The sequence below is a fragment of the Toxotes jaculatrix genome, chromosome 14 (genome assembly GCF_017976425.1).
Source record: "Toxotes jaculatrix isolate fToxJac2 chromosome 14, fToxJac2.pri, whole genome shotgun sequence".
NCBI classification, from domain to species: domain Eukaryota; kingdom Metazoa; phylum Chordata; class Actinopteri; family Toxotidae; genus Toxotes; species Toxotes jaculatrix.
This window is the reverse complement of record NC_054407.1, coordinates 7,543,974-7,556,326: the sequence shown is the minus strand read 5'-3', so window position 1 is coordinate 7,556,326 and position 12,353 is coordinate 7,543,974. Positions and strand designations below refer to the sequence as shown.

The window sequence follows — 12,353 nt, the reverse complement described above, 5'->3', positions numbered from 1 at the left end:
AAACAGATTATGAGATTCAAATTATAAAGTTATTGAGATCATCTAGAGGCATGCAGACTAATTCTAATTAAGTAGTAAAAAAAACAATTATAGCCTATCACAAAGACTATATATTACAAAGCAAAGAAATGAGGAATATTAATGATAATAGAAATATGGACAAAATAAGACAATATTATTAGATACTATTTGAAAAATGCAAAGCCGAAGCACAGATAGGGTAAAAAAAAAACACACACTCACAGAGAACATCAAATACATAAATCACCCAGGAACAACAAAAGAAAAAGCCACAATAAAAGGGAAGCAGACTGGCAACTGCAAGACAGCAACAAGTGACAGCGGACAACAAAGTACGCAGCCCAGACAGACACAGAAGGACAGCAAAGTGTGACTGAGCTTCAGCGCTGACAGAGCTGAGTGAGAATCAACCAGAAATACGAATGTACCGTGCGATAAACACACCGCAATCTTTTGCATACTAATTAGGAAGAGTTACAGTTTTTTGCCAGATACAAAACAAACAGTATACAGCTCCCATAAAATTACCCAGATTAATTGTATTTGTAGACATGTCTGTAGTCCTTTTGGGGGAGGTATCATCAGTGTCAGAAATTCCCCATATCACTGACTTGGAATTTATAAATCGAGAGCTGACGTGAACAGTTTTCCCACTTGGCTGCTTGTAATTAAGTTTTAAAACATTTGACGCGAACATGGTGAAAGTACACTGGATGTGACATTTTTGCTATGACTAACAACCGAGGCGGAGTCCATTACACTGGTGTGGACCGTCTCACATGCACGTAAATGCTTTTCTGTGTGAAAGGGAAAGGACGAGCAAACCGCAGATATACAGATAAACAGTCGCAGCACACACACAAAGACATGATGAAAGCATCAAGACGTTTCATGTACTGACACCCGGGAACTTTATTGTATTTCCAGGCAGTTCCTTTTAGTTTAGTTCAAAACTAATTTTAACATGGCAGCACACTGGCCAGATGATCTGTCTGAATAACTGACAGCCTGCCAGGGACTCAAGTGGAGACAGCGCTCCTTCTGTCGTCGCAGAGGAAAATTAGCCAGTGGGCATCTAATTAAGTCAGTGAAGGCTGTGAAGCTATTCTCTCTTGACAAAAATTTCACATCAGACAGTTCTTGACAAATTCTGCTTTGTGCCGTCACACAGACGAACCATATTAATATTAAGCGCGCAGCTTTGGGGGATTGCTGTTTAGCTTATGAAACAGTTTCTCAGTAAGGGCAGTCAATTAGTAAGCTAGATCTTTTCACCAATCACCAAGCCTTTGATTGCAATCATTCAGGACTTACTCTCCATTTCCTCAATTTGTCTGCCATCCCTGCCACTTCATTTATTTAATCAAAGCCAAGATTGAAGCTATTAGCCACCTATTCTGCAGAGCTGACAGAGTGAGAAAGTCTACAGGGCGGAAACAGAGACAAAGTAGAAGTAAAAGGGAAACTTTTCAAAGCCAAATGACAGATGACGTTTTCAATTAAAGAAGTGTGAACTGTAAAAACTTTTGACTTAAAGGACCAGTGTATCAGGTTTAGTGGCATCTATCAGTGAGGATGTGGGCTGCAACTAAATGAATACCCTCACCCCTCACCCCTTTCGTTCCAAGTGTGTGGGAGAACCTATGGTGGCCTTCTGGTAAAATAACAGCAAGTTTATAAATGCACCTCTGAGTGAAAGACCCTCGGTAACATTAAGGCTTGTCCACTTGTCCGGAACAGGTGTAATTATGTGCAACTTATTACTCGGCTATCTAGTTAAACAGCGGAGTAATGAGTTCATTCAGAATAACGATTTGAAACTAATTCACTTTTTTCCCCACAAAACGTCCAACTCTGAATGACTTGATTGACCAATCAGGAGTTGATCCAAGTGTTCCACAGAGTGAGAACTGCTCACGCTTCAAACAGTTCACACATCAGAACTTTAGAAGAACAGCAGTGGACATGTTCCTTCAGGCTCCACAGCCCAGCCAAGTGCCAGAAAAAGCACCAAGAAAAAGAGAAGTTCCAACTTTACTACACGAGTCAAAGGAAACAAAAATTTGCTTATGCTTCACTGTGCATTGTACTATATAATGTAATAGTAACATTAGCTAAGCACCAACCAGTCACCGTAGTTGAAAATACTCTCGGATTAAATAATCCAAGTAGACTCGACCAATCATTCTCAAACCATGTGCTGTGGGAGCAGACCTGGGGCCACATGCATAAAACTTCATTCATGACCAGCACATCTACTGTGTAATATTTCCTCACTGTGTGAGAGCTGGTCCCAGACGCTGCTACATCGGTTTCACTAACATTAGCTGGTCTGTGCGTCTCTTAATTGGATTTGGGGAAATTTACACTCCAGCAACCTCGCCCAAACACCTTACCTGAAATGTTATTATGTGTGTCAGAGACATTGGTTAGTGCTCATACTAACTGCCTTTTCTCTTGTAACCTTAAGTGATATACTGTTTGAAAATGCTGCCAATAAGCCTAAACCTCATAACCGTCATACCCCTGTTTTCTGCTTGTCCGAGAAAGCTAAGCAGTCAAACTGGGTTACGTTAGCACGAGGTAACAGTCTGATCTCACGTTTTCTATTATCACGTTTGTAATACGAAGACTAAGAAACTAGTGACACACATTGTAATAAAAAAAACCAAACAAACAGTTATTTAAGACAACATTAAAAAGTCAGCCAAAGTAAAGACGGTAAAACTGACAGTGATCGGCTAGAAATGACGACTGGAAACTTGGTCTACCTCTGTAAATCAAGCACCCATTGCTTCAAAAATTACTAAGCCAGCTGCTCCTGACAAACCACATGGCACAGTTTGCCCGAGAAAAACTAAACTCAGACAGCAAACACTTCAGAGTTTGTATAAGATGGTCTAAACATGTTTTGCAAGAACACACCCTAAATTCCTATTTGCAGAGATGTGGAAGCCACTTGAGGGGTAAATGAGCTGAATGTAAAGAGGCTGTCAATCACTGCTGTGACTTGATTAGTCTGCAACAATGGAAAAGCATTTATTTGTTATTTTGTAGCAGTAACACAAACACTCTGTCTGGTGAAAGCCGAGTACTATATTAATGTATATATTCATGAACATGCCACGAGTAATGTGAGTAACAGCACAGCAATGGACAGGAATGTGTCAGTCAAAATCCTTATAGCATGAATAAACATGCACTGTGTATGCGGTAAAATGAAAACTTTTATATAAATATTATATTATTATATCTGTATAATTAGCTGTCAAGAGAGTAATGATGACTGATCACTGTGGCTGTGATTTTGATGTTGTTTGACTGTTTTACTTGTGTGCAACTACAGAATGTGCACAGTGTAGTGCCACCTTCTCACCTCACCCCCTACCCCGACCCCCTTTCCAAAAAAAAAAAAAACACCAATAAAACAAAAACCTGCCACTGCTCGAGCCCCTCTTGAAACCTGCTCCCTGTCAGTGTGTGTCTCCGTGGCGATGAAATTGAGTGACAGCAGCCGGCATGTGGCCATCAGATAGGGGAAACAAATGGAGACAGCTCAAGTCTGTGGAGAGTGAAGGTGTTTGTCAGAGAGTGTCCATGTGAAGGTGGCTGCATGTGTTCAGCCTTTTGCTGTCCATGTCCAATGTCCACAACCACTCTCATGAGCATATTACTGCATCTAGCGATGATTTTTGTGTGTGTGCGTCTGTGTCTATGGCAGAAAATAACCGTGTGTGTTTGTCTGTTTGCACCACTTAAGGTTTATGTTTGTGCTCAAGACTTCCAGGAAATCCAATGATGAATGGCAACAAAGAGCTCTCTGTCATTTTCGTCCTCCTCCGTCTCTGATTAGACTCCTTCTGTAGATGTTGAGATGAGTTTCCCTGCCTCCCTTTCTGTCTGCTTCCTGCTCTCGCCATCGCTTCCAATGCCTTTCCCTCTCTCACTTCACCCCATGTGACCTGCGCTCTATTGTGTCAGTCCTGTGTTTTATTTCCTGGACTCCTCTCCTCCTAACAGCTCTCTCCTATAGGGGAAAGTTCAGACGCATCGTGACAGCAAATGTCAAAAACCTGAGCACACTGTGTCATCACAGGAGATTACTGGCCCACTTAAGTCTTATGTCTCTTCCTCCCTCTCTTCTCCCCTCGCTGTGTCCAGGTAAGCGGCATCAACGCGTCGATGAGCAGGAAACGCGAGCAGCGCGTGTTATTCATGGTGGTGATTATGGTGATCTGCTACCTCTTGTGCTGGCTGCCGTACGGCATCATGGCCCTGCTGGCCACCTTCGGACCGCCGGGCTTCGTCACTCCTGAGGCGAGCATCATCCCTTCAGTCCTGGCCAAGACGAGCACGGTCATCAACCCAGTCATCTATGTCTTCATGAATAAACAGGTGAGAGAGAGAGCGATAGAGAGAGAGGGACGGGGAAGGAAGGGAGGGGAGCGAGGGACGGCTGTAGCTGGGGTCAGTGCCTTTTGTCTTTCGCTGTCAGGAAGCGGTGGGCGGAGGTCATCTCACCTACCGAGGCCAGTCATCTTGACTGTGTTCAAGGTGGTTTGATATAATGGAAATGAGTCATTGTTTTATATTCCTATCAGATGGTTTTCCACTGCCTTCTTGACACTGAATAATTTAAATTATGTACTTGTGTGCGGATGATGAATAAGGAGGTGTTTTTTTCACATTTCAATGTAGCTGTTTGTTATATATTCGAGCTGTGTAGTGCAATTTCACACTGAAAATATATGTTACATACACTGTACTTCTGGACAAGAATCATCCGTCTAATGACTTCAACAGTCCAGTAAGTAGAGAGAAGAGTCACTGCCTTGATCTTCCTCTACGACAATATTTTTATAATCGAGTACACCAGGCCTCTCATGCGAGTCTAACAACTTGCTGGTCCTTACTGACTTCTTGTCAAACCAGGAGGGGTATCTGCAACGTCACAAAGGCACCCGTTCTCTGAAGTGTTGATAATTAAACTCACAGTAGGTCCCAATTAACCTTGGCCCATGCTCACTTTAGACAATATGATGAATAGCTTTGGGAGTTATCTTTAATTATGTTGGTAGTTGTTGTAAGTAAGACTATTGTTATGTTTTATTTGCTCTTCTGCTCTATTTAATTTTAAGTTGCTGTGAGGAGATGAATTAAAACTGGCACGGTGACCCCATGACTTACTGATAAATTACCAGCACTTTCAGTAACTGCTGAAATGTTCTCCGAACATATGACGCTTGAATAACATTCACATTTGAAAACCTGGCTTCAAGTCAGTCATTAATCACTTTAAGTATTTCTCTAAACATTAAAATAACAGTTTGACAGTTTTTAGAAAACACACTCATTCACTGCTTGGCAGAGTTAGATGAGAAGATTAATATCATTCATATGTTTGTTGAATTTAAGAGTACAGTTGGCAGCAGGTTAGTTTAGCATACATGTAACGTCATGTGAAGAAACCAGGAAGTTACTACCCCCTTATTGTCATTTGTATTCAGTTTTCAGCTTTTCTCACACACAGACTTTATTTTGGCAGGGCCACCCAGGTATATTAACCGTCACCACAGCATATTTGGTGATTTTAGAGTTCTTTATTCTTATTTTTTTAATCCACCTGAGAGAAACACTAGACTCTAATTAGTGGACAATACAAATCTGTATTTCACACAGCAGATATGGACGGGTTTTTTTTTTTATTATTATTAACCACATTTTCAAAGTGTTTTTGGGTGGTTGTAATCTGTGGGTAGTGTTTGTCTCTGAGTTCTTGGTGCAGTTGGCAGGTAGCTAAAAAGTGCAGCTCAGTTTCCACCTCATGCTGCTTGTGTCTGTGAGCCCAGACACAAGCAGTCCCAGAACCAGCTGGCTGAGGGAGCCTCTCTCTAGGGTCTCTCTGTAGGTATCAAGGTCACTTTATTTTAGGCGATTATAAAATTTAAATGCTCTCTTTTGAATCTTTATAATTAGCGGGTATTGTCCTAATTCTTCCCTGCGTGCATTATTTGGAGTTTTGCATTGGACAATCGTACATGCTCTGCAGAGCAAAGATTCAACAGTGTATTCAGCACACCTAACTTGACCTCTGCCTTCTAGCTGCTGCAGGGCTGGACATCCCCGTCTCCAGCGAGAGAGGTTTTTCCACCATGAACCATCAAGGAATTTTATCTGTGTTTAAGCACTACATATATTTTGAATCTAATTTCTGCTGTAGTTCATTTAAAGCCAGGTTTTCAGGTCAAAAGATATTGATACAGGCGTTTCCTGAAAAACCCAGAAAGATTAAGTGCTGTGACAAACACTGCATTTTTTGTACACACTAAAGAGTTTTTTATTCTTAATTTTTTTTACTTGTAGTCTTACTCTTCCTGTGTGGGTAGAAGGAGAGGAGGGTTTGGGAGGGGAGGGTTGGATCTGTAAAACATATTAAGTGAAATTAACAGAAATATCCAGTACATCAAAACGTTGTGTTAAAGGGTTGTGCCGGCCCCTCTACCACCACAGGTATGTTTTCAGGCCCGCGGTTGTACCAATTAAACAAACTACAGAATATATGTAAATGAATGAGCTCTAAAGTTGCTGGTAGGCGGATTTTGTTCTCTTCGGAGAGCGAGAACAGCTGTTTCCCCTTTGTGCTAAGCTAAGGAAACCAGCTGCTGCCTGTAGCTTTACATTTAAAGGCTGTAACTAACTCGTTACGTCTAACTCTGAAAGCGAATAGGCACATTTCTCAAAATGTCAAACTATTCCTTAAAATTTTCATGACTTAAGGCAACAATCAAAGTTAAAAACAAACAACAGGACTGTGTTGGTGCGGTTTGATCACATTTGATTGACAGTGACCAAACATCCCACCAACTGGCACCTTGTTCTAGCAGAGTCCCGCCCACCTCACATCTACAATGTGAAACAATCATAACAGCTCTCACTGAGGCAGGATATGATGTGTTCATAGAGGATCCTGTTATTTTGATTGAGAAAATAAGTTCTCAGGGTCTTTAAATTTGTCAAGAAGAAATACTGAAAGAAATACTGCAAACACACGGCCGCACATCTGTCACGGACTGAAAGGAAAAGACAGACAAACTTTGTTGAGCCGACGGCAGCTGAAGTAGACAGCGCTGGACCTGCTCATGCTTTTGTGGCGAGAGGCCCAGAGAGACAGGAGACAGGATGAAAGCAAAAAGGCAGCCAGGGTTGGGAAGTGATCTCCAACATCAGTTTCATGTTATGCCTCTAGTGGCCAACATATGGAGAGCCACTTCTGATTATAGTTGTACACACATACTAAATTATTGACTGAGGACTAGAGGACACAAAGCCTTTGTATCCAAATAATTAATCACAGCAGACCTTAAAAGCAGTGTCACATTTATCATGCAACTCTGGCCTGTTTGTGTTATTTAATTCAATCCACAGGCTGATGAAAACAAGCGCGCTTTTGTTGAATCATTCAATCGGAGCCTCTTTATTTAGCAATTTCAGGTTCAGCCAAGACGGAACTTAGAGTCCAGAACAATGTTTGAAATGGAGCCGAGATTCTCCTTCCTGAAAATTAGATCAGGCTATTTCCAGCAAAGGTCTTTGGTGAATTTAAATCACATTTAATGAGGCATGTTGCTTAACCAGTAGGAGTACTGATGCAGTGCTGCCCCAGAAGGATATGCTAAGAAGGCAGGTATTTTTAATGGATAATTCAAGTTACTTTTGTGTTGAAATCACTTGATTCACTTTAGAGCTTTAGATCCATTAGCTACAGCTGAGTCCTGAACCTGACTCAGAGATATTATTCTAAATAACACAGACAGTGCGACTGATTAGTTATCATAACATTCTGGCTTTAATTGCTCATTCAGTTCTTTATCATGATTATTGACCATGGCTGGGTTACCAACCAGGCAAAGCAGCTGCCCAAGAACTCAGAACCATTACCTGTGGTAAACCTTGGGTTGAGATAGAACTGAGGAGACACTGGTTGGTTAAAAAAAAAAGAAAAAATCTATTACATAAAATCTTTTCTTGTTTCTTCTTACTGGATATTTTTACCTCTTTGGCCTTCTAAAATATGTGAGGAGAAAAAAAAACTCACTATTTGGCTCAGCTATTGTCAACTCAAGTCCACACTGAGCCTGTAACCTGTCATTATGGTTATGAATAGATGTGTGTGTGCTGTGTTTAAAGGGGTCACAAGCCAAAAAGGTTGGGAAACACTGGCCTGTGAGGGCTCCAAGTTTACTGTTTGTCATTAGTTTTCTAATAATCTGATTTATAATTTGAGTATAATTTTGTTTAAGACAAATATAAACCGCAGCAATAAGGGCTTTAAGTTGACACTTTAAGTTGAAGGTTTAAGTTCACTGTATTATTACATCATTTTGAGGTCCTGTTTTTTGCCCACAGCTCATTTTAGCCCTGGGGCTTGCAAGTTAATCTGACCCTGTTGTTTACACTCATCTTCATTACTAGAACACCCATATCCACAATCATTAATGAATATGAAAGCAAATATAAATTCACTACAGCAATTATTCATGTTACAACTTGTCCACAACGGTGAATACAAAGCTACTATGTAGCACACAGGCATATTTACAGATGTGTGATAAGAGCAGCTGCAAAAACGTCGGCAGATCCTACTTGTAATTCTCACAAGGAAGTTGATGCGAACATTTTTTCCGCGCTGACAGACTGTATTTACAGAACAGCCGATATAATGTGAACGTAGCATCAGCATACTTAAACAGTCTACAGTGCTCGTCAGCTACCTCATGCTGCAACATAAACAGGTTTTAAGCAAAGCTTAATCAGAAAATGGATTTTGGATGTGACTGCTGGAGACTGTCCTGGTTTTCTTGGTGTGTTTTTGGAAAGCAGCACTGCTGGTGAGTGACAGGTAGTGTGCATGAAGCTCTACAGTGAAGAAAGTGAAGTCTGAACAGAAGCCATTGACACAGTGGAAAAAGTAGTGGAGGAAAAAAAAAAGGGGCCCCGGTTGAAAATAGCCAGAATTAAACTTTTTTGTATCTTTGTGAAAGTTTGTTTTGTTTTGTTTTTTTTTTTGTGGCAAGATTTCCAACTTATAAAACACTACATAAGCTTGTCACTGCATTCACTCAAACATTAGCTATCGAACCCACAACTGCCACAAGTAACTCTTCAAGACGACTGAAGTTGTTAGATTAAAAATACGAGCTTCCTAAATTTGAAGAAGGATTTGAAGAACTTTAGACCTATTACAAAATAATTATTAACATAAATCCCAGGCAGAGTACTGAGGATGATTTTTGTCCTTGGTTGACAGATGATAACACGACTTTCACAGACTTAATACTCTCTTCTTTAAGACATCTACTGCCTATTACCTTGATTTAGGATTTACTTTTTTGATGTGCAGTGGTCCAAAAGTTAACTCTTAAAAATTCTACTTGACTTTGTTGTTTGTTTTTTTTTTTTTTAAACTTACTTATCAAGTTCTTCTCTCAAGTAAAAAAAAAAAAAACTCCTTGCACAAAGCAATACATTTACACTTAAGATTTAAGATGTTTTGTTCCTTTCTGAAACCCAGTTCATCATGGTGAGAAAAAAAATAACAAAAGATAACAAAGATTGTCCTCCACTCCCACTGGAGCCGACCGATAAAATGTTTTTTTCCCTAAATGTAATCTTTATCATCTCGCTCTGGTCCATTAAGTGAAGCAGAAAATGCTGTGTAAGGTTTCAGAAAATATTCCCTTCAGACTCAGTCAGAAGGATTTCATTCTCTATACAGAGAATTATATACAGTACTGTATACTAGAGAGTAAACCTTATCAGTTTCCAAGGCCATTCAAGTGTAATACCTGGCTTTGAAGTTTAACTTTGCTCACACCAGAGTTACTGCTGAGTTATTTTGTTGTGAAGTTGGAAATCAACACAAAATGACATCCTGTTCCAGGTGTTTCCATGTCATCTGGAGGTGCAAGAGCCTCCATTCCTCTGCAGTCTGTTCCATCTCACACTCCCTTCCTACTCACGCCACCACCACCACAGCTCACTGACCTTACAGGGACATTTTAGCCCACACATCATGGACCTCATGACAATGTGAGAGAGAGCAAAAGTGGGAGAGAGGGACACCAAATGTCCTGTATGTCATTTTCAGTCTTCAATTCCTCCCAGCCCGTTACTATGGAAACTGTGAGTTGAGGCGAGTTGAAGACTAAAAATGCTGTACAGATACAAGTAGCAGCTGGTGTGCGTTTGTCCCATCAACGATCTGCTGTGGTCACAGCCGAGAGGGCCCGGGGGTGGATGTCAGGAACCTGCGCAGGAAACACTCAGGAATTATGGGTAAGTCTATCCTGAATTGTCTTCTCTTCTCATACGAATACATGGTGGTTTGTGCTGTATATCTGCCGTCAGTACACCAGAGCTTTGCTGCAAGAACTGATGCTAAAGTGGAAATTTAAAGGGCTCCCGGGGGACAGATCAACCATTACTGCTGCTTCATAAACTGTGAGTCCATCTGCAACTTCTCAGGTAACAATAAGGTTCACTGCTTCTTATTTGCACACACCTCAGGGGTTGGTAAATAAACAGCCCAGAATCTTGAAGTTAATGGAGCAGAGTTTGTCAGAGCCTTCAGTAATGTTGTGTATACAAGGACTACAAAAACTAATATAAGGAAGAGGACTTAAATATTACAAGAGTATTTCAACATTTTGAGAAAACCTCTTATTTGTTTTCTTGCTGAGAGATGAGAACATTACCACCACTCTCAGTATGAGGCTATAGTCAGGATGGCTAGTTTAGTGCAGAGACTGGAAAACAGCCAACCTGGCTATGTCCAAAGTTAACAAACTACCAGCACCTCTAAAGCTCACTGATTGACACATTATATTTATCATTTATAGTTTATTAAATCTGTAAAAAAAAAAAAAAAAAGCCAAATGGCAGCAGCTTTATATTTAGAGGACAGATATGAAAGTGGTATCTATCTTTTCAGCTAACTCTTGGCAAGAAAGTGAATAAGCATAATATCGAACTATTCCTTTAACATAACTTAATCATAATTACAAACACTGCTGCAAATGTGTGTCAGATTACATCAAGCACCAGTCAGCAGCTACGAGACGTTTCAAGGCAACATGAGCCAACCAACACCGAACTGTCTGTTAATAAATTGCAGAAGCATCATTCCAAAAGACTCCATAATTACTTACTGTGAAGAGGAACAGAGTCATAAACAGAAAAACTATATGTGTATCAATTCAACATCTCCCCATTTTACCACTGTGAACTGATTCCTAATGACTGACAGTTTGACATGCCCTGTGATTTCCTGAGTGATCTCCTTCATCACAGCTGAAAGAACCGGGCTGGTTCAAGTCGACCTTTTATGTGCATTTTTACTCTGTCTGTCATACTCACTTCACTCAGGTTCATTCCAAGATTCCTTCACTGCGGTTTCTCATTTACAAGGCCCCCAAAGCAAAGCTGGGGCCTTGGGACCTAACCTGTCTCCAGGTAGGGTCGACTATTGATTCATACTCAAAGTCTTAATCGTTAAAGACGTCTGTCAGTTTCTTCACTGTGTTGACATTTTAAATGTTTCATTAGCAGGAAACAACAGAGGACGGCAGGTTGTTATGAAAAGCAACTGCAAATTTTGTTTTGTAGTGTTGTGCCATTATTTCTTAATATTCTGACGACATTTGAGAGTAAACATGAAGTATAAAAGGTGTGAGTGTTTCAAAATGAGATAATCATATTTGCTAGTAATCTTACAGATAATGATGGAGGTATTTTCAACAACTCAGACTCCTCGCTGAGATTTTCCTCAGGGTGATCAACAGTTTTCACTTTACGGTAATCATAATCATGTCTCTTTTCACATCAACACAACAGTCTGGGCATATTTCACTGCAGTTTATAAACTAGTTTCCAGAACTTCAATCACAGCTTGACCTAAATGGGAAGTGCATTTGTGACATGATTTTAGGAGCCTTTAGGCTGACTTGCCTCACAGTTACACTGCCTTATATTGTTCTTATATGGTCATTAATTGGAAAATTTAAATAGCACCATGCTTTAATTTACCCCTTTGGCATTACACGTAATATGGTGTATGCACCATTCTCAGTATTGTTATACTACTTTCATGTCCTATTTGTAGTGACTCTCAGAAGAGGTGCATACATTTTTAGTGAACCTAAAAGAATAAGTGGACTTCAACTGGCTGAGCTATACAGCGTTTTTCATGTCACTGTAGTGTTTGAATCAGTCCGGCTTCATCTGTTTAAACCTCTTAAACCAAAGCTAACTCATCCTTAACTTCTGAAACCTGT

General features: G+C 40.3%; 1 protein-coding gene across 1 annotated transcript in view; it reads left to right on the top strand.

Moving 5' to 3' along the window:
- LOC121193105 (vertebrate ancient opsin-like) overlaps nucleotides 1–12,353 on the top strand; it is a 54,417-nt gene that overhangs the window by 34,925 nt on the left and 7,139 nt on the right. The window contains exon 3 of the mRNA XM_041055239.1: nucleotides 4,183–4,416. Coding sequence (XP_040911173.1) covers nucleotides 4,183–4,416 — 234 coding nt within the window. The remainder of the gene's footprint in view (nucleotides 1–4,182; nucleotides 4,417–12,353) is intronic.